The sequence below is a fragment of the Cuculus canorus genome, chromosome 4 (assembly GCF_017976375.1).
Source record: "Cuculus canorus isolate bCucCan1 chromosome 4, bCucCan1.pri, whole genome shotgun sequence".
NCBI classification, from domain to species: Eukaryota; Metazoa; Chordata; class Aves; order Cuculiformes; family Cuculidae; genus Cuculus; species Cuculus canorus.
Window position 1 is genome coordinate 30,076,108 of NC_071404.1, and position 23,661 is coordinate 30,099,768.

The window sequence follows — 23,661 nt, forward strand, 5'->3', positions numbered from 1 at the left end:
TCACGGAGCTTCCAAGGACATTAATTCAAACAATTTCATATACTTCTAAGAGGTGGGGCAGAGTCACACAATGGAACAGCTTCTGCTTTCCTCTTGTGAACTCCTTTAAGCCACTTTTGTGTGCTGACCTTGGTTTTTCACATTACAGGTGCTTCCAGTGAGAAAGAACATTTATTTATGAATCAAACTCCACAGGAATCAGATCTTAATAAGGACTTATGGAGGTTGACCATATTATAACTACATGCACATAAACTCCTGGGAAGAGGACAGTAAGTGTTCAGGGCAGAATACATTTAAACAAACACTTCGTAGACTTCTTTGATCATTTAAAATAGTCACAATATTTAGAGATCAAAATAATTACTTAATCTGTAACACGACAAAACGCTTATTGCTGCTATGTATTTGTTCCTATATTATTTTTAGTATGAAAGAAAGAATTATATAAGACACTCACTTTATCTGCTGTTATCTCTGGAAGAGACTCCTCAATACCAAGTTCTCGTCGTCTTTCTGCTCTAACTTCTGCATAACTGAAGAACAAACCATATAGGAATACTATATTCTTGGATGATTTAAAAAACATACCTCAAAAAAACAATCTTCTCAGAGGTACCTTGCTTACAAAGTACCCCAGGAAGTTTTCCAATGATCCTTTAAACTGCTATGATTTCTTTGCCTCCAAAATTACCAGCAGTACAACTCCCATGCCATTAGAACTTCTCCAATATAGATTTTTAAAGGATAACTTACCTTACAACAGTGTGCGTACAGACAATAAACTCTGGCCTGGAATTCCACTGGTGATACGTGATATAGTAATGCGTTTGCAGCCAAATCCATTGTTGTCCCTTTGTAAGGAATCTGTAGTAACATGACTTCCCTTTCCCATATTGCATCACTACAAAGGTGAAGAATAAATTTACTGTCTTTCCAGTCTGTAAATATTGCTATTATATAATAATAGCTTATATCGTAGCTTCACATGTCCCAAAACCATGTACAAATTCAGTATTAAGACAATGACTAAGTACAGGTTTAGAAATGTCGCTTTCTTTCAAAAAAATGTACACTGCATTTTTCAGAGAGCTGCAGAGTTCAAACTTGGGGTTTCCTGGAGTTTTTTTTACATATTGTGAAAAATTTATGCGTGAAAAACGTAAATATATTTTTATAAAGAAAACCATAGCTAAACAGAAAGATTATTCAATTATGTTTAAACAATTTTTTCATTTAGTAAATATCACAGAGCTATTGGAAGAACGGGAGAAGTATTAGTCAGAACGCTGCGCGCTCCAATCTATGACAATGAAAACTAAATTATAAGATAAATCTGTTTTGTAGTTCTATACCAAAAAGAAATAGATGAAGATCAGCTGTGCAATGATGTCAAAAGAAAGGGAGTAAAGACATTTCACTCAAATATACCATAGCATTTCATGATAACATTGTACAAATTAAACAAATATAGCATTTACAAAGCAAACCCATTCATTGTAGCAACTTAGTCATACTCACAATGCTCGTGACATTTTGCCAGATTATCTAGATCATCCACATGATAATAATCATAGCCTGATGTTCCCAAAACTTCAAATGGAAGATACCCTATTATTGGAGGTGCCCTAATTAATAAAAAAATTAATGTCATTTTATTTTCACACCAAAAAACCCCAATCAAAAATTATTTCATTATATAACTTTTCTTGCTTACAGTACGTGCTCTGAAAAAAATTAAAAATTAAACCAAACACAAGCAACGAGTAGTTAACACCAATTAGTGAACTCTAAATATTATAGCCACTGCTGTGATTCACTACTATTGCTGCTATACATAGAAGGAATTGCACCTGTGATCCAAGAATAGGAACTTCCATTCTAAGCTATGTCTAGATGTGAACTCTTCATTGGGTTCTTCAACAGTGCACATTTCCTAAAAAGTAAAAAAATAAAAATCTCTCTCAAAACTGCTCTATTCTAATTCATAAGCTCTTTTGAAATTCAGACTTGCGTTAAGTTAGTAGATAACTCCACAAGTTATGATGTTATTTTTAGACAGCTGCATTGGTTTTGCTTGTTTAGATGCATAGTACTGAGGCAGAATCTAATCTCAGCTGTACCAGGCTGACATTCAAGTTGATTTAAATCAAACAACCCTGGCATGAGATTAAATTCAAGCTCAGTATCTACAACACGATGCTATAAGCAGAAATCAGTAGCTCCTACAGTTATGCTTTTAACTTATAACAAGCAAAAGAAGAGATGAAACAATCCCACCAGACTCTCCGATTACAGTTTGTGCTTATAATGGGTAAAAACCAACAGTAGCAAGATGGTCACATTACTTTAACTTTAGGAATAGAAGTCTTCCTTTTAGTGCATATAGAGTATTCTAAACCCCTCTGCTTAGAGGGCACAGATAGGTACTACAAATACCACACTATTCTTACGTTTAGAATTCATGATCAGTAAGAGAATGATTGCATTTTGACTATTACAACAAATCCTATAGGTACTCTGTATGTTGTTTTATATGCATTCTGCTCAAGGCGTATGTGCAATCAGTGCATGTCAGTCAATTGCCACTGTCCCTTTCCAGGCAAGTAAAGATGCCCAACCAAGTACTGTGCCTCGTGCTGGAGCAGAGCTAAGTACTCAAGCCCATCGGTTCTTTTACAAGCTCTTCTACTATTCAATTACAAGAAGAAAGATTGATGATGGAATACACGCATACATACAAATACATCCCTCAAACAATTACAATAAAATTAGAGATCAGTAAATCTTTCTTGGACACCTACAGACATTTGTCACATTTGTAGGAGCTCACAACAGTATTCCCATTACAAGGAACACAGCAGAAAACATTGATGGTCAGACATCAGTTTTCTAAAGACTACAATATGGAAGACGCTGCTCCACTGACACAATATTCCTGACAGATGTAGACAGACAAGCACACTGCTGCTTTGCAAACATCTATAATTAAAATAGAAAAATACAGTAGAAGACTAACTGTTGTTTCCACAAAGTGACCACCTTCCTTCTCATTCTTTCATGCTATAATACAAACAGTTGAAGTGGATAATTTACAATTCTTTAAACAGATATTTCTAAGTTTTCTTTCTACGAAAGAAAAAAGTTGACATTATCTAGGTAATATTTTTTCCTCATCTTCATCAGCATAAAACCTAAAGACAATGACCAGAAAGTGAGTTATATGATGGAGGTAAAGAACAAAAATCACTATGGGCACAAATTTGTGAATCTCAGTGTTACTTCAGTTAGCAAGACTTAACCTTCAAAATTGAAACTACCCCTAAAGCCCAAAGCTCATCTGCTTTCCTAGGATTACAGGAAACACCACTCACAGCAAAGTAAAAGAAATGCCAGAGCAAGTGCATATCCTTGAGATATACTTTTGATTTGTTGTGTCTTTTAATCTAATTATTCTGGCAAAAGTCAAAACAGAAGTAAAAATAAGTGCAGGCACTAGAATCACAATGAAAACACCACTGTTAGACACCATTGTAAAAACACCACTGTGCTGCTGGCAGCAGGTTAGTAGCAGATTACTCAATGCATTTGTATTAACGATCTAAAGATATTCCACTGTAAACCCCCCGCCCCCCAGCCAAAAGCTATAAAGCTATCTTGTTCAACAAGGCATCCAGAAAAGAAAGGACTTCAATTTGTAGCAAAAAGTATTCTGGTAAAATCCTTTTGGCTGGAGTAATCCTGTTTTCTTGATGAGATTCAATCATTTACCAGGCAAAACTCAAGACAACTATTTTAAAGAACATGTAGAGCCCCTCACTGGGGAGCAAATTTTTATAACAGTGGTGGTAGGGCCATATGCAGAAAATAACAATGTGAACTTTCAAAGGTTACTCTCATCAATACTATGGCTTTCTGCAAAAAGCACTGTATATCCTTGAGAAATTACATTCTAGGTAAAAAAAAAAAGAATCGTATACCACGTATACCATCTGAAAAACAAAGTGGCAGATAAGCAGGCAGGTTCTATCTTAAATAAGTCCGGTACTAAAATACATGTCTTATTAATATCTGTGTCATGTTAGTAAAGTTACTGGGATGGTAAAGTTCCTAATATACTACTTACTTGCTAATGTCTAGTCAATCCTAGCCTCAATAATAAGAGAGGATATCAAAAGAGTATAAACAAGTAGTGTCAGCTTAAGAGTCTTCACCAATATTAAGTCTTCACAAGAATATTTCTCAGATGAACACTACCTGGAACCCTCAAGAGGATCTTAAAAGCTCTTATAACTGAAAGCTTGCTTAGGCACTAGGGACTCAGAAATCTAGGCAGAAGAATAAAAGTTTGGCCAGAGCATAATCTGTAAGGCTTTCATCCCACAGAAACTGAGACACTTAAAAATCATAAATCATAGAATTGCTCAGTTGGGAAAGACCTCTGAGATCAAGTCCAACCATATCTGTCCACCACTAAACCACATCCTTGAACACCTCATCTACTTGTCCTTTAAATACCTCCAGGGATGGTGATTCAACCACCTCCCTGGGCAGCCTGTTCTGGTGCTTGGTAACCCTTTCAGTGAAGAAATTTTTCCTAATGTCTAATCTGAACCTTCTTTGGCACAACTTGAGGCCATTCCCTGTTGCCTATCACTTGGGCGAAGAAACCAACACCCACCTCGCTACAGCCTCCTTTCAGGTAGTTGTAGTCAGTGATAAGGTGTCCTCTCAACCTCCTTTTCTCTAGGCTAAACAACCCCAGTTCCTTCAGCAGCTCCTCATAAAACTTCTTCTCCAGCCCCTGTACCAGCTTCACTGTTCTTCTCTGGACACACTGCAGTACCTCAATGTCTTTCTTGTAGTGAGGGGCCAAAAACTGAACATTATTTGAGGTGCGGCCTCACCGATGTGAAGTACAGGGGCACAATCACTTCCCTGCTCCTGCTGGCCACGCTGTTTCTGATACAAGCCAAGATGCCATTGGCTTTCTTGTCATTGGCTTTTCCCTGGGCACACTGCTGACTCATGTTCAGCAGGCTGCCAACCAACACCCCCAAAGTCCTTCTCTGCCAGGCAGCTTTCTAGCCACTTCCCCAGGCCTGTAGCACTGCACGGGGTTGTTGTGTCCCAAGTGCAGGACTCTGCAAACGGATGTTCCTCAGCTTCTAAATGTCCTGTTACAGAAGCAGGACACACAAAAGTTTTACTATAATATATTCTATATTGTCAGGCTTCACAAGACAAAAGTATTTGCAGATACTGCCAGGTTAGTCTTTTTTACCCAACTATTTAATGAAGCAAAAATCACATAGTTGGCATCTCTAATAACTGTAAGCATAACATGGAGAACTTTATTTAGACCCACATGGGAAAAAAACTATCAGATGAAACATTTCATGGCTTCAGGAAAAATAAACAACAAATTCTCTCTGGCACGCAGTCTGGAGAGATCCAGTGCCTATTCAGACTGAAAGAACTGAAGGAGTTAATATGATTTCTCCACAGCCGCCTTAATACACTTTCAACGTGTAAAGTATGTGGACCACGTCTTCAGAGGATACCATCAACAATCTTCAGTTTAAGACACTACTGCATTCAACTTACATGCAGAATATTTAATTGTTCAAAGACTGCTGCATGGCAGACAGCAGTTTAACTATGAACCATGTACACTTCATGTAATTTCTTTACAACCAGCCTGTAAAAACAAATGTTGAATACTAGGCTACCCTGTACCTTGATGAATAAATTTGTAGAAAACAATCTGAATCACAATCACAGACTATACTGTATCCTAAGCATTTACTTTGATTCACTTTGGTGAGGAATAGGCTTATACTTTCGTAAAGTCCACATCCAAATCTAAAATTGTAACGGTATCTTCCCTGAGCATTAGCAGTTAAGCAAAATGTTCTCTTGAAACAACTGAGTTATTTAATAACCAACAAAATTAAAGATCTTTATTACCTCAAACCTGACTCTCGGTTGCAGGAAAATCAGCAGCAGCATGAAATTCACATCCAAATGTCAACTAAAATTATTAAGTTTCTCCAGTGAAAGTGGATCTCAGTGTTATCTTTCATTGTGTTTAAGTTAAACTTGGTAAATTATATTCCTGCAGACTTCTAAATTTATTTCTTGCACATTACTATTTTATATGACTGTTTAGAAATGGCAGTCACCCCGGCAACTTCATTTGTTACTTTGCTTAACATTAACCTATTTGTATGTGAGGCAAGAAACACACTTTCAGTTTCATATAATAAAATGCATTATGGTTACCATTAGTAGTATCTGCAATGTTCTGTGCATTGTCTCTGAACCCATTCAGAGTATATTTAGCAATAACATAAGAGTGATTTCATTTGTACATACCTTGATAAACTGAGGTGTAGCTAATCTAACTGTGGCTACAAAGCAAACTTTGTCTTCATATGAAGGCCGGTGCGATCGCTGAATAGTTCCTTCAAAACCGTTGTGCGCTGAGTTGGGAACTGAGGAGAGACCAATGATGTCAATATAGATTACAATAAAAGCATGGAGGAAAGTGGCAGTAATTTCACAAGACAAATGGCCCAATATTTATCTAATGTGGTTTGCTTATAACTTAACATGCATTAAGAAAAATGCTACATAGAATATGTACATATATACACACAAGAATAGTAGTTATACAGCAGTGATGAACACAACCATCAAGTAACTTTCTCAAAGAACTAAAATTACAGTTAACATGATATTATCTGTGCCAAAGAAGTTTTAAGAAACTAATACCAATTCTAATCCTTCTTGGTAACTACTAAAAATGACTGGAATATATCTTCTGCGAAAATATCTTTACAGTTTCTCTTTCTTATCAGCTTTTGCTCACTTTTTCTTTTGAACTCTTAGGTATTTATTTTCTAGGCTTCCATCACGTTTAAATAACACAAGTTTAAGACAAAATTGAGTAACAAAACATTCCAAGGCACAACAATTATGTATACGGAAGAATCGAGACACCAAGCTGAGAACAAACAAATTCAACTTACTGAATCACAGAGACAGATGGAATCACAAGTGGGCAAAGGATGGACTAGATCTCAAAACAGATTAACCTTATCTTTCATTTCCAGCAAATTGCTCCATTAAGCTCTAATGATGGCAACCTCAAATTGCTTCCAGGCTCTTACAAGCCTAACTGGTTCTAGTTCAACTCTAGATTTGAACTTCTATTGAAGCTGCTTCATGTAATTCACACTTACAGCACCTTACTCTTTCCATCAGAAAGAAAACAAGTAATTTCATTCCTCTTTATCTTATCCCTTCTCCTTTGTTCTTCACAGTTTATCTTGCCTTTAAGTCAGATTTTTAAATTTTGGACTGCTTTCGTTGCTCTACTTGGAGACCTTCCCACTGCTTTACTTAATGCCAACAAAGACTGTAAAAAACTGGATAAGGCCATATGGGTGTTAAGAAGCACAGAGGGATTATTTAATATAGTTTAGACTATACTTTAGAAAGAGTTTCGCATTTTCACCATTTGGTGATTGGTCGTGGTGTCTTGGTAATTTTCATTTTATGTTCCACAGTAACTCCTTTTCCTAAAGGACAGCTATTTAGCCGACTGTAACCTTTTTCTCTGTTCATATAGTTTATGATTCCTGAATGTCATAACTTGCATTTGTTCTTAGTCAACTTGTATGTTTTTCTTCCCCAAAATTTTCTAAATTTGGGGCTGAATTCTTACCCTGTTTTTAGGGTTTTTGCATCATTTTATGAATGCAAACTACATTCCATTATTTGTAACATTAATGAAAATACTGATCAAATTCAGAAGTCTATTAAAAGTCCATTTTGATGGTGAACATTAATAACCTTTCCAACCAGGCTCTGCAGCTACTCAATTAGTATGTGCTTCCCTTGTTTGTGAGAATAGAATATGGTAATTGTCAAAAGCATATTAAAAAAGTCCATCTTTTCCTTGCTCTTTTTACTCTCATCCACACAGTGAGTATTTTGGGGGGCGATCTTCTTGAACATCTACTACTGACCACATTGCACAACCCATTTGTCTTGCTGACCAAATAAACAAGCCTCTCAAGTAAATAGTCAGGACAGGCTAGCCAAACAGATTAGAGATGCGGTACAGAGGAATAATATTGGTATATAACTAATAAAAATAACTTCAATGGAAGCGAGAATTAACTCAGTGCAAAAAACTGTAATTGCCCACCCACTCATCTGAGTGTTAACTCTTTTCAGTGAAAGCACAGAATTTAAATGGAGGGAAAACCTACATTTTAATTTTCAGCTCACTGCAGAATGAGAACTGCAGGAACTCAGTACCATTGATATTCAAGTCAGTTAGTGACCTGCTTAAGTATGGATTATGCTTAACTGAATTCAGCTCTTTATTTTAAAGCATTTGCTTAATTTTCTCTTACATTCTTTTAAAAAATGTTTTGTAAGAGTTTTCTTTAACTGAAAGCATTAAGCATAATTACCACATTTTGCATTCCAGCACAGACGTGTAATACCTGATAGGTAGTGATTCTTTCTTTTCATTAGAACAATATAGAAGTGATATAGCTCTGCTTCAAGTTATTCTTTTTAAAGAGTGATTTTATTTCATTATTAAGTTTTGTACCGTAGTCTCAAGCCTGTTTAGCTGTGAAGTTGCCTAAGTATTCCACTCTATCATCTGTGAAATTACTTACCATTACTCAAACACTTGAAATTTCCTATAAATTTTACATATTCGTATGTAGGTTGCTCTTTTGGATCTATTGTTCCTCGCAGCATATGGCAACAGAATTCTAGTTGATTTTTTGCTGAGAAAAGAATAAACAAATGAAAAGGCTACATGCTTGATGAAGCTCACAGGCAACATGAAATGGAAAGAATAATTAAGCTGCATACTCATTGAGATACTGTAAATGTTGTGATTATAAATGGCTACAGACTCAGCTTTTACCCAGTGTGATGTTATCTACCCTAAAGAAAAGAACTCCTTTAGAATTTGTGCGTGAAGGGCCTGAATGCTAGTGACATAGAAAACCCCTGAAAACTAGAGCTATTTTAGAGAAGCAGCTGTCTTTAAGTTTATTAAAGCATGCACTTCCAACTCCTCACAGGCTGCTATGTTTTTATTCTTGTCAACTGCTACAACTGTCTAAATAGATGAACATTTCTAATACAAGGGAAAGTCAGAGTAAAATGAAATGCAATGCTGAAAATTTTACTTTTTGGGGGGTGGGAGGGGCGTGAGCCACAAAAACTGCTTCTGTTCTTCAGGGCTCACCCATATCTTTTCTGCTTAAATAACACTGAAAGAAAAGAGCTGATTACATGTGCTACAAAGTAAATTATTTTTAACACAACTAGGGTACTGGCTTTGTCTGAGATAACTCGAGTTAAGTTTTCTTCATAGCAGCTCACAGGGTGCTGTGCGTTGGATTTGTGACTAAATCAGCACTGATAATACAGGGATGTCTTCACTACTGCTCAGCGCTGCTTACACGGTACAACGGCCTTTTCAGTTTCTCACTTTTCAAGTAAGCTGGGGATGCACAAGAAGGTGGGAGGCGACTGAACAGATATCTCATACCATATGACATCATGCTCAGCAATAAAAGCCGTGGAAAAGAGGAAATCTTTGTTATGGCATTTGTCTTCCCAAGTAACCACTACACACGATAAAGCCCTGCTTTCCTAGAAATGGCTAAACATCTGCCTGCTGATGTTAAGTAGCGAATAAATTCCTTATTTCCCTTTGTTTGTGCACACAGCTTTTGCTTTACCTATTCATGTCTTTACCTCAGCCCTCAAGGTTTCTCACTTCTACCTTTCTGATTCTTTCCCCATCCCACAGGGGGCTGTGAGCAAGCAGCTGTGTGGGGCTGAGCTGCCTGCTGGGGTCAACCCGCAACAACTACTTACATTTTAAGTATTCTGGTGTTAATGAATCACTTTCCAGCAGATGAGAAGACAATATTTTATAAATTTCTGAATGTTCCCCCTCTGGGATAAAATTAAATACACTCTGATCCACAAGATCAGACTGAAAGAAAAAGATTTAATAAGCGTGAATATAATGCAAGGTGTACAATGTCACAAAGCCTAGAATCTTAATGCAAAATAATTAACAGTTTAGAAGAACATTACTGACTCAAAAAAGCCACCTGCTGGAATACATATGAGTATTTTGCAAGTAAAAAAATCTTACTTTGACCTGTCTTAACTCTGACACTGCAAACCATTTAATGAAAAACACCATGAACACAGCAGGTTTAGATACAATGGTGCTTGTATTAACCAACCTGGGATGCCACAATTCCATGTAAAGTGCCTTAAAATTATTAATTTTAATTAGAAATTATAGGATGCTGTTCTAGGCCGCTGTAACCTGTCAGTGGCATCCAATACACTGAAACTATATCTTGGAACAAGACAGTTCCTCCCTACAATATGCAGGTTATTATGTTACCAATAATTGTATCCAACTCCAATTGATTTTATGAATAAATTTTACCCTTAGTTCCACAACTATGTACACAAATCTGGGAACAACACAGATGAATGCAATAAAACTGAACAACTGATTGTATACATAAATGCAATCGATTAAGTATTCAGAAAAGAGGGATCACAGAATGTATGTTTAGTATACATAAATCACACCTAAATGCAAAGGACAAATGTGCCCCTGAGAACTTAGTAAATTCTACTTTTTTAAAACAGTCACAGTTAGTGGTACATTTTTTAGAATTCTCAAGCTGATATCATGCATACCTGAGTGGAAACTGTGTTTACAGAATCATTTTTAAATATGCCACTTCCAGTTCTACAAAATACTCTTATCACAGTAAGACAGTAAGACAACTAGCCTTTAGAAATAGCTTGTCCTTCCCTTCTAAAACAGTAGTTCGTTCATCAATTGTTTGCACTTTTGAGTACTAATTTGACTCATTTCAGAAAAACATTATTCAGAGGTAACTTTAAAAACCCCAGAATGTTACATTTACCAGTGATCAATGCCATCAAAATTAAAAATGAGTGAATGTTACAAAACTCAAAGTATAAATGTAGCAGAACCAGCAGCAATATATTTCTTACAAGACTCCTTTGGCAAGAAAGGACTAAAAAAGTAGTTTAAAGAAACTTCAAGGAACTTCAAGAAGTTTAAAGAAACTCTTTAGCAATACCCTTCTTACTCGTGTAAAGGCTCTGATAGGCATGAACTGTTTCTCAGTGTGTTGAAGAGAAACTGATGCTAGTCTGGCACTTCATAGTCCTGCCTAACAGAGTGACGAATACATTCTGTATTTCCAAAGGAAATGTTTAATATAGGAGACCGATCAGTAGCAAGGAGTTGTGCTAAAGAAAAAACAGAAGCATTATAACAAAGCATACATCTATTCTGTAATGCCAAAAAGGCTAACAATTAAGTGGTACTCATAGCAGAACACCCTCTATAAACAGATATGTTACTGAAAGAAATTTGTACTTACTGGCAAATGTTCAAGTAAGGGAGTTACACTTTCAGACACATATATTATATTTCCATCTGTCATAATTGCTAAAAAAAAACCATCAAGAGCCTGAAATTAAACATAATGGGCAGTTAAATAAAAAGAAACAGAGTATTAAAAATGTTAAGCTATATTCAGCATGGAAAATAATTTAGACTAATTTTATTTTAGTTTATTATAAAAAAGAGAATGTCTTTCTAAATAATCTGTGGTTTCAGAAGTGAGATGTCAGCCTATATAGAGCTAGCCACTGTTTCACCCATCTCCCACTCTTCCTGTCTGTTATTTTTAATTCCATCACAATTTTAAACATCAGAAAACTCAAAAAGTCAGTTAGAAACAAAAGCATGAAGAGGTGGTAAAACTAAGAGAAGAACAGTAAAAGACTGGTGAAATCAACGAATTTCAGTATTTAAAATCTCAATATTCCCAATCTCAGTAAAAGAAACTGGTAGCAACATACCACTGAGACTTGAAAACTGAGACAGTTATAACAGCCTTATCTTCCAGCTGACTCAAACTTATCTCCACTGAACATAACACCACTATCTTCTAGCTGAACACTACCAAACAAAAGCGTGACAGAGTTGTACTTCTAAATAGAAAATTCTAAAACTCACATCTTTGAAAAACATTCTTACATCATACTGTTCTAACTTTAGAGTCACTAGTTACAGACACATTTTTGTAAGAGGGCTTGAGAACCACCAGAAACAGCTAAAAACACACACTCCCAAACAGCAGAAACAACTACTTCACTAACTTGTTTAAAAAAATATGCAAATTCACCATGGACAATGTTTTGGAAATTCTGAAGTACAAAGTCAGAACTTTTTACTTTTAAAATCTGTGCCTCAAAGAACAGGTTTATCTACAGAACGAAAATAAAACATGCTTGTTCATTTACTTTAATATTTTTCATTCAATTATTGGGATTTGTTCCACTAACAATATACTAATTACATACTTCTAAGGAAATGACAGCTTACACTGAAAGTTTATTTCTAGTAGTAATCCAACTATTCATGTCATCTTCTTTAGCAAAGTAATGCTCACACATCACTTTTGGAAAATATAACAAGCAAAGAAATTCAACACTTCCTTGCTCACAAGTTACATGGATGTGTTGAGCGTTTTTTATATTAAGATTTTGACTTACGCACAACATTCTTTATTTGACTAGCACCTTCCTTATGCTAATAACTTATAATATACACTTTACTTTGACAGCACATATTTTCTCCTGAGGACTTGCTCTGTTATCGTGTTTTATGTAATTGAAAATGCAGTTTAAAAAAATCTATTTTGTATTACGCTGCACACATAGCAATTTTGACTGTTTACCTTCATGAAAACATGCAGTTACGCTTAAAATATAAAAAGTTACATTACCAAGTGGAAAATTTTATCATGGAATGACTCCCTGTGAGAAAACATTCTGCTCCCAGAAAAACAGAAATAATATACCTCTAACATTAACTGGGTGAACTCTTCATTACTAAGGAATGTCGGTTTCCAGTCCTGTCGAATCTCACTGGCATCTGATTGTGCAGTAATTTCTACAATTAAACATATATATAAAATGTAAGGATTCACACTTCCAAAAGCCACTGTTTTCCCACTAAGTTATATATACACAGTAATAAATAGCAGACAGTTCTCCAGTCTCTTCTGTTGTTCACTCACTACATATAAATGTTGCTCCTTAAAAAGAAAATAGATGCCTTTTCCCCTACATCATGACGAAATTTGCTTTCTCTTTCTTTTCTCCACTTTGTGCTACAGTCCTGCCAGACTTCAAGGTAATGCTGAAGTTAATGATAGTAATGGATTTTGACAATGGAAAATTACTCTCTCTTGAGATTATAATAAAGCGTTTTATTAAAAGTGTTGTTTTCAAAGATTTAGAAAGCCAAAATTCCTGACCAGTTTAGGTCATTAAAATGCCTTATACTCAAATATCTTGGCCAATCCTGGTCATTCTAACCTTTGCACTGAAAATTTGTCACTGTCCTTTTTTTTTTCCTGTAAAGAAATAAAAAAATAGTAGGATTGCAACAAGGACTGTTAAGCTGTATGGCAGGCTCCACTGCAGAATTACTGTCTGATTTGCACACAGAGATGGATTTTGTGCAAAGATTCCTGCAGGACTTAAGAGAAATACATAGATTAACTTCCCATACCTAGGTGAGAGAATCAAACACTGCCAAGCAAAATCAGACCCAGCATTCTGAAAGCTGATGCTTCCTTATCAACAGATAACTGAAACAACAATAAGCAAGACCACATAGTACTTCAGCCTGGATAAGTAACAAGGGCATTACAGAAATACTTGCAAGAACAACCTTGAACAAGCAATCGTGAATCAAGCATTAAGACAAACTGAAAGAATCAAACCATGTCTTTAACAGTTTTTTGATTCTAAAACACAAGTCTGTACAAAGGCCGCAAGCTAGTTTGTTAGTTCACATGGCTCAAAGACAACAGAAAACATCGGACTGAGTTACATATGCAAAGGACTGCAATAGTTCGGAGCTTTGTATTCCAGACTGAAGGGAGAAAACTTTACAAAAGAGCTTCAGAATTAACTAAAAGAAGAGTAAAAACCAGCAATGTCGCACAAGAACTGGCAAGAAGTAAAGGGCTGCCAGGAGAGAGGAAAGAATACCAACAAATAAGACAGAGCAGAATTTCCAGTGAGCAGATATCACAAAAGACATTAATTGATCAGGCTTTTGCTGGTTTTGAAATGGTATCACAAAGAAATAAGACTGGGCTGGAGAAGTTCAAAGGACATGGAAATGAAAAGTTCTGCTACCAAAGTAGGGCAAAATTCAAGTAACTTAATACATTCAGAGCACAGGAAACATACAATCTCCATTTTTGAACTGGAAAAGTCCAATTCATTCACTCTGGTCCATGTAACCATTCTACTTCGCAACAAAAAAAAAAAAAAACCAAAACACTCAGTCTGGCTTCTATAGTAGGAAGGAAGGAAGAAGGAAGTAAAGAAAAGCTGAAGTTTACACCCTTAACAAACAATTATGAATTTTCTTGTCTCAAGCATGGGTGTTCTTGTCCTAATTACGGGCAATTTAAAATGTGCTGGCTTTGGCTGGAGTAGAATTAATTTTCTTCATAATATGCGGCTATATTTTGGATTTGTGCCGAAAACTGCGTTGATAAGACAGGGATATCTTCATTACTGCTGGGCAGTGCTTACAGAGAGTCAAGACCTTTTCTGCCTCTCATCCCACCCCACCAGCGGGTAGGCTGGGGGTGCAACAAGAAGCTGGGAGGCAACACAGCTGGGACAGCTGACCCCAACTGACTAAAGGGATATTCCACACCATGTGGCATCATCCTCAGCATATAAAGCTGAAGGAAGAAGAAATAGTGTACATTCAGAGCAACAGTATTTGTCTTCCCAAGTAACCTTTACAAGTGACGGAGCTCTGCTTTCCTGGAGATGGCGGAACACCTGTCAGCCAATGGGAAACAGTAAAAGAATTCTTTGTTTTGCTTTGATTGCATGTGCAGCTTTTGCTTTACTTGTTAAATTCTCTTTGTCTCAATCCAGAGTTTCTTCACTTTTACTCTTCTGATTCTTTGCCTCATCCCACAGTGAATGAGTGGCTGTGATGCCTAGTTGCCAGCTGGGTTAAACCACAACAAACAACAAGTATGATACTGGAAAACAGAGCCAAAGTAACACTGTAAAACTTATTTCACTTCACAACTTCAGAGAAATGCTTAGAAATTATGGCAGAAGGTTGCATTCAAAGACAAATGACACCGAGATCACGCTCCTGAGATATCAGACAGTAAGTTTGCACATTAAACTCATCCAGCCTTCAAATCATGGATCTGAAGCAACTCTGCATCAGCACTGAGCATCCTCAAAAGAAATCGTCAGCTGGAACAAGATCTGTAGCATTTACCTGTGAGCAGCATGAATATCAGTCTACTAGCTGTAATTATAAACAACAAAAATCTTCAGTATTTCATAATTTCAAAAAAAGTCTTGCTTTACAAATTGAAAGGAAGATGACAGGCAGTATCAGTAAGTGAGAAGCTTTCAGTAACACAGTTTCAGTCTCCTTACCCAGAAGGAGTAAGGAGAAACAGAACCCCCACTGGCCAATAACCAGCTCAGACAGCTCATCCGGAGCTGCTGCCAGAGTACCAAGCCTGGCCAATATGGAAATGGTCCAGACAGAACCAGAAGCAATGCAGTTAATCAAAACCTCGTGGCTGAACACAGTAGGATTTTCAACAATAAAGCAGCTAATCATTGCTGAACAATTAGTTTATTGCTAGGGTCACTCTGCTTTAACAAACAGATCCAAGCACCTCAAGAGGCAAAGCATGCTCCTGACCTCTGCCAACATTTTGTTCAAAACATTTTAATGTAAACCAGCGCAGAGTAATGCTAGTGAGCACTGGCAGTCAGAGCTTTAAAGACCTTAATATAATACATGCAGTCACACAAAGCTGTGCTCTGTCACACCAGGTGAACAACAAAAGTGCAGTGCCCTAAAAGGCATCCATCTCCAGAGCTAATTTTTTGCCCTTTTATCCTAAAAACTCAATTTTTTAAAAAAATAAGCTCAGAAAGCACTTAGAAGAAAAAAGTATGAGAAGTATGACTAATGATGCTGGCTGGCTGACACACATGTTCATTCTACATTCCATATTTTATGATAGGAATCATCAATAAAAGACAAAGTGATTTTGAAACAACCAATTTTCACAAAGGCCCCAGAACCTACACATCTGACTTCTACAGAAAAGCAGCCTTCATACTGATTTTCTTTTTCTTGTGAGACAAATGAGTCTTGGAGAATTCATAAAGCGTAATCAGTATTTAATTGGCAAAAAAACTCAAATCAATGAATACTTGCATAAATTATTCCCCCATCTTTCATTTTAATTGTTTACCTTTTAACAGCACTATTCAGTATACATCTGGTGCTACTTGAATCATAACACTAATGGAAGAGACGTGCTAGGGCATGGAAAAATATTTATCATACCTAAACAAACCTTAAATTGACACACATAGTGTTGCTAAATACATACCTATCCATTCACTTAATAGCTTTACTCATTTCATTCTATAGGCTAATAGCTGCTCCTGTTATCCCTACCACTTTCTAGTTAGTATGCATGGTCAGAAATTACTCAGGGAAGTAGGTTAACTAGTGAAAGAGCTCATTTTCTTGAATTTTTATTCTTGTTTTTAGCAGTGTGAACCACAAGGTGCCATATAAAGAACAAGTGTAGGAGCAGGAACAGGGACTTTTTATCTACAGAAGTATCTTACAGCCATAAATAAGATTACAGCTAGTGGATGAATTTTTTCGTAACAGAAATAACAATTTGTAATGAACTTCAGTACAACACATCCGGGTATATCCCACCATCAGCTGATGTAAATGACCAGAGAAACAAAACATTGCAAGGACATTCACAGACACTCATGCTTCTCTTCATGAAACAGATTTCTTTGACAACTACAGGACAAAAAAGTATTAGTACTAGCTTTTGCAAAACATTAGCAAAACCATAGTCATATCTCTGTTACATAAATTGTGATCTTAAGAATAACTTTCTTTAGGAACTCTTTACATTTTTTGAAAATTGCCTCAAAGGAGCTGCTAAATTAATGCTTTATGTACTAAGTGAATATTATTAAAATAATTAAGAATTTATGATTCTTTTTATAATTATTGCAAATAATTACCTTTGTGCTTCCGTAAAAAGTCAATGCTCTTCTGCAGTACAGTAGATTTATCCATCTTCCGAGCATTACCTGGAAGCATGGAACCCAGCTCTTTGATAAGTACATTAAACTGATCTCGGCGCTTCTTTTCAGATTTGTTTCTAGACACTCTGAAAAACAAAAAAGAAAATGTTTTGTAACAACTATGAAACCTTCTTAAAGGTAGTTTAACACTACTGCCAGGTTCCTGATGCAAACAGCCACTTAAAAATCTCTGCTATGAGAACTGTGACTGAAACACCTACTCCAAATCTCAGACAGCATCTTTGAAGAATTGCTTTCTTCTTCTCATTAATGGTTGCAGCTAAACCTTTGGAATAAAGCATCCTTTGACAAAAATACAAATAATTGTAACACAGCTATAAATACACAACATAGCTGAACAATGACAGTAAAAGAAATGCTGTAATAAGGTTATTATAAAAGAATCACATTTTCATTGTTTAGAAATCTGTGGTAAACCCAAGTGTACAAGCACAGGACATTTCTTATCTTTAAATAACTTAAAAAGACTTGCCTTTTTGCTTTATCTTTATCATCTTCTTCCACCAGCCCATCAAAAATGCTTCCATCATTTCTGCAAGAAATAAATGTTAGACTGTAAAACTTCTCTCCTTTAGAGTCTGACTACAACAGAGCAAATAAAAAAAAATTATTTATCTTCTACATTACATCAGAAACTGAAGCACTGCTTTACTGTGATGTCTCACAAAGACCATCGTCAACTACCTGAAGCCAAGCCTACTGCAAGTTCTTCTTGCAGGACATTTACTAAACAGAAAGTAAAAAACCTTACATTTCTAACACAAATCAAAGGATTTTTAGACAATTCTTAATGAGAACTTACAACCCTATGCAAACACTTATTTGAACAGCACCTTATTTTTCTGTCTCCTTGATTATTTTGAAAACATGAGAGAAAAATCTAATTTACTTATTGTCAACTTCTACTGCAATTACTGGAAATATTTATGGTATGAAAGCTTATTTTTCTTTAATACTAAAGTATCATTAATGTAAGAGGGTTGAGGAATGTGCTATACTTCAGTCATTTATATAATTTTATACATATACGTTTATACATATACAATTAATTAAATAGTAACAGTAATTATTCATATTTGCTTCCTAATCAAGCATCACATAAATTTTCTTCAACTGACAACTGCCCACGTGCTGCTAAAGAAGTGTTAAAATATCAAAATGAGAAGACGTTTTCCTTTAAAGTTGCCTCAGTATACTTCATAAAATACCTTTATCTCCTTCATAAAATACCTTTATCTCCTTTTGCTTTAAAAGTCAAAATTGTTGTTTTCCAAAACTACTGTATAATGGATTTTCACATTTTATTTCTCTAACATCTGTCTGTTTTCAGTCTATTCAGGGCTGTCTACACAGACTTCTGTGTGTCCATCCTTAATTTTTTAATCCTAACTTTTCCTTTCCTTTATGCAAGTAACCATCATCAAGCACAGTACATTACACTAAGCACTGATGCCTCAGCTACTACTTTTCTCTTGAAATAGGTTAGCAGGTCACTTCACTATCATCTGCAGCGTCACTAATTGTTTAAACGTATTGGTTTTCCTTAATCAAATTTGAAGTACTCAAAAAAATACTTCAAGTAAACACTAAAAATCAACTCAAATAGCACAGATGCTGTTACAAGTAATACATTTTAAGATTAATGTCAAACAACAAAAATAACTATTTCCAATTACTACAAAACATCTAACAACTACAAAAATCACTTTGTCAAAAATAGCCAAAACCTCACTTCTCTTATTTTTTGCATAGATTAATATTATCTATATATTAACCATAAGAAAAGATTAAAGAAAGAACTGAATAGTAATTCCCCTCAAACTTGTGTCTATTAACATACCTGTCTGCAATGGAGCTCATTTTATGGGTGCTTATGGTAAAAAACATAACATATCACACTTTAGTCTTGTGGTAGACATTTGTACGTTTGCCTATAAGGGAAGAAAAAACATCAAAATGGGACTCTGGAGGAACAAACATGTTCTTCATTAGAGCATACCGAAGTTTTCCATTGTTCTATAAGCAGATCAATCTTCCCTCTCTTCCAGCCTTCTGCTCTGCCCTCCTCCCTTCTCTAATAGATTTTCCATTGCCACCATAACTTGCAGTTGAATATCTAATTTTACATGACAGAGTGCAAGAAAACGTTGTTTTACTAAATGTCACGACACATAAGTCTGGACTAAATCAATACAAACTTCCTTTCGACTCTGAACTCAGATAGTTTTCTATCTGTATTTGAACATTTTAGGTAAAAGACTCTCATAATTTTGAAAGCTGAACAGGTGTTAAATACACTCCTAAGTAGTAACACATTCTGTTTAGAAACTGCGCAAATAGAAAGCATTTGGGATATAGAATTTCACAGCTATTATTTATTCCTTACTATACTTTTGTTATAATAGACACGTGAAATTATGACAATAGGATACCTATTAGAATGCAATCTCCATATGGTCAGAAAGTTCTAGTTAACCTGTCCATTTCTTAAAGCAGTCTCTTATTCATTACACAGGTTCAGTAGGAAGCTTTTCATTTTTCAGGTGTATGTATGATTTTGAATAAAGAATGTGAATAGATTATTAATAGTTGGAAAAGGAACATAAAATTAAAATAAGTATTTAATTCAACAAGTACCTACTTGTAGGTATCCAAAAACTACACTACAGAGAAAGGCAGAAATATTTATGAATACATAAAACAATGCAATTAAGCCCTTTCCCCTTGTTATAGAAAAGTCAGATGTCAGAGACTGCCCAATGGACACAGCAGGACTGTAACACTGAGATTAACGAACAACTGCATGCAGCAAGGAGTTTGATAAGAGCTGAACTCGCAGATCTTTACAAATTTTTACTATGTCACAAACTTAATAGTAAAAAGGCATTGCATTTAGTTCAAAGAGCGGGGTTTAGTCACTTTTGTGACTCTCAGTTTCTGAGAAGTAAGGATTAATTTGTTTCTGGAAGTGCCAAATCCAGCGGAACTTGAAGGGTTAATACCACAAAAAGTCTGGCAGCTGCAACTCTGTGACCTAGACAGTCTGCAAAATGTTCCAGGAAAATCATATCCCAGTTGTTGAGTAGAAGGGGAAACTGATAAAGAAAGCTTACGTTTCCACCAAATTGTCTCAGGATCTACAACGGCCACATACTGTCCAGGTTTGCATCACAAGACTAAGATTTTCCCCACAAAGTTTCATAACTTGAGTGTGGCATTGAATTAGTTGGGAGAGCTATGCTGCAGCACCATCTCTTTAAAGGTGTATAACAAGGTGTGCATGTGGTTCCCCAGGAGTCCTCTCATCCACTTCTTCAATTAATAAGGCCCAACTTTGTCTTGCCTTTATTCTCCAAAATCTAGCACCCTGAAGAGACATCGGAAACAAACCATGTCTTCCCTCCTGTTCTTCAAAATAACAACTGCACCAGCCACACTGACCAATTAAATTCCTCAAATTAGTTGGTAAAGTTTTTTAAAGTCACAGAGTTGCACTATTTGAAAACCAGGTAGAAATTGCAAGAGGAGAGTAAATTAAAAAGAAACATTTGTTCAAACTTTTCCCAAAAGCAAACAACAACAATCAGGTTGCTCAGTATTAAAAGCAAACTACCATCACTGGCATGGAATCAGGTTTAAAATTGAGACACCAGTTACAAACTTGTTTGCATTTAGGCACCAATACAGATATACATTAATTACATTTTCAGCTCTGTGTTAATTTTTAAATTAATTTGGTACAACATTACAATGATCAAGAGTAATATGAAATTTGGCATGACAAATCATATATTGTTTCATTAATCCACAGAAGAAAACTATATGTACAGCTAAGTATAAAAAATCTTTTACCTGTGACACAACTAAAATCTTCATTATGCAGAATCAGAATTTAGGAGTCAGTATTTTCGCTTTAACAAAGCACTCAATTTGTAGAATTCAACAAAATCATTCACTTGTTACAGTATACAGGTCCCATGTCAGAACTAGGAACTTAGATTTGGAATACACTACAAATAGTTAAAAGAACTAAGAGACAACAGGTAAGGTACTATAGTACATTTGTTTCTCTCTCTTCAAGGTATGACCTTTTCATCTTCACATCCAAATCTGCCATACACGAAGCACTCTCAGTGCTTATATGTGCCAGCAGGCAAAATTGCAGAGATTATTCCAATGTAATCAGTCAAGTTTAAAGCAAACACTACAGAAAACAAGGACTATGTCTACCTCTAAGAATCAAATTCAGTCATGTTCTGGAGAACAAAAGACAGTATTTAAGACTACTGAGCCCTTCAGTGTTGATGACTCAAAGCCATAGGAACCTTACAAAATATGAGAATACAATTTTACCTTTTACCTTTTACACTTTGGGACTTGTTAGAACTGTGAGGTTTAGTGATGAAAACTAGTTCCTTTGAAGCACACTGTGGAGTTAGTTCTTCTGTGGAAAAGTACTGAATTCTGACCTGCAAAAAAAAAAATTAAAAGGGAGAAATTTATAATCTAGAAGTTCTAAAACGATCATTTTTTGGGGTTTTTTTTTTAATAAAAGAGAAGTAATCATTCTAACAAAGGTAATTTATAAATGCAACATTCTGCTTACTAAAAATATCCCAAGTATTTCACTGTCTGAATTCACTTCATTTTAAAGCTCCTATTGATAAAATGGATATTCTGAAACAGTTTCATCTTTGCTTTTCTGCCATTCTTTAATCTTGATGTCCTTTTTACATTTGAATTCAGTTTCTCCCATAGCATCTTCACTTCTACTTGCTACGTTCATCATACATCTTTATACCATTATTTCAACACTCTTTTTGCTGAAACTCTGACATGGGCCTCTGCTGGCTTCCTCAGTTACATCTTTTCCTCTCCCAGTCTCCAAAACTGCCACTCTTAGGACTCTAGAATGCAATGCATACAATGCTGCTGCTGGCAACAAGCAAAGTTGCCCAGCTGCATTACTGCTACCCCCTCAGACACAGCCATTAACCTCTTCTTTCAAAACCCACCGCAAAAACACTTTCAAGAATGAATTCCAAACCTACCTCACACAATAGACTTTTTTCATAAAAAAACTCAGCACCAGTATAAGTGATCACCAACTTCCAGCCTCTTTATACCATTACTTTTCATGTCTACAGTTTCTTCCCTTGAACAATGCTATTTTCTACTTTTTAAAATTACAAGAAATCATTTTTTCTCCTGTCTTTATCCCATTTCTCTCTGTCTTGCTTACTGTTCTTCAAATAAAATGCATTTACTGTACAATGCACTGGTACCACTTCTAAAAATGTTTATTTTGAAGCATTTAAATTCTAAACAGGAGGATGGCATCTAAAAACTAAGCCTATGCTACTCTTTAATTGATTAATGAATTTTATGGAAAACACCAGAATTACCTCTTATTTGATTAGAAAAGTTAAGTTTCTCCTTCCTCTGCACCTAACAGAGGCTCTTAAGTGGTTAAAATACAGATATAAATATTAACATAGGAAGTTAAAGCACAGCAGAACAATCTGCCAACAGAACAAAAACAATTACAGCATGATTCAACGAAGCCACTCACTCTTTTCTGGCCAAATAACCTGCTGGCCCATTGACCTACTTTTTTAGGTGCTTGCAGTCCCTCTCCTATTCCATTTTGTTCCGTTTGACAAGTGCAAACATTAATAGTGACAAAGAGTCTCATGGAAGTCTAGGTTACAGAGACTGCAACATGAAACCTGTGTTTCTAAACTGCTTGGAGTCGAACAACTTTGCCAACTCTCACTCAGCTCCTAACAGAGTTCTAAAGAGGAAAACTTGAGACCTCATCTCTGCAGTATGCAGAAGTGTATTTAAAAAAAAAAAATAAAATCAAATCAAAATTAAACACTTAAACACCACAAGACTTAAGCACAGAACCATATTTGAAACTATTTAACACCAAATTTAAAAAGAAAAAAGATTTTGATGCTATTTCAAAAGGGATGTTAAGATGAGGAGGAAAGGAATATGTTTGTGTCATAAATTAACATAAAAAAGCTTAAATCAGACCAAAAGGAAAGCTAATCAGTGGAAAAGGTTTTGTAACCAAAACCACACAGATCTTTAACTCAGTAGAAATGGCATGTGTGAGAAAGCCAGCAGAAAGGTTAAGACGCCTACACGCCAAGATCATCAGCCACAAGTGTTCAAAGGTCATGAGTCTGTCTCCACAATCCACAAGGTTAATTTCTTTTTAAATACAAAGAATTATGTGTATCTCTAGATACTACATCCTCTGTATACATTCAGTGCATGTTTTCAAACTTTTCTGCAACCAAGGCT

At 35.7% G+C, this 23,661-nt stretch overlaps 1 protein-coding gene across 10 annotated transcripts in view; it reads right to left on the minus strand.

Moving 5' to 3' along the window:
* Window positions 1-23,661, minus strand: part of CLOCK (clock circadian regulator) — a 61,997-nt gene that overhangs the window by 12,687 nt on the left and 25,649 nt on the right. For 9 of the 10 annotated variants that reach the window (XM_054064526.1, XM_054064519.1, XM_054064521.1 and 6 more), the window contains 13 exons: window positions 21,707-21,815; window positions 19,187-19,277; window positions 17,819-17,878; window positions 17,263-17,411; window positions 12,984-13,075; window positions 11,496-11,585; window positions 9,925-10,045; window positions 8,703-8,816; window positions 6,379-6,497; window positions 1,854-1,936; window positions 1,522-1,628; window positions 757-904; window positions 461-536 (listed from right to left, as the gene is read on the minus strand). In XM_054064526.1, the coding sequence (XP_053920501.1) occupies window positions 461-536; window positions 757-904; window positions 1,522-1,628; window positions 1,854-1,936; window positions 6,379-6,497; window positions 8,703-8,816; window positions 9,925-10,045; window positions 11,496-11,585; window positions 12,984-13,075; window positions 17,263-17,411; window positions 17,819-17,878; window positions 19,187-19,233 (1,206 nt within the window). In that variant the 5' untranslated portion in view covers window positions 19,234-19,277; window positions 21,707-21,815. Of the gene's footprint in view, window positions 1-460; window positions 537-756; window positions 905-1,521; window positions 1,629-1,853; window positions 1,937-6,378; window positions 6,498-8,702; window positions 8,817-9,924; window positions 10,046-11,495; window positions 11,586-12,983; window positions 13,076-17,262; window positions 17,412-17,818; window positions 17,879-19,186; window positions 19,278-21,706; window positions 21,816-23,661 lie in introns of those variants that run through there. The other variant, XM_054064528.1, reaches the window with a different exon arrangement.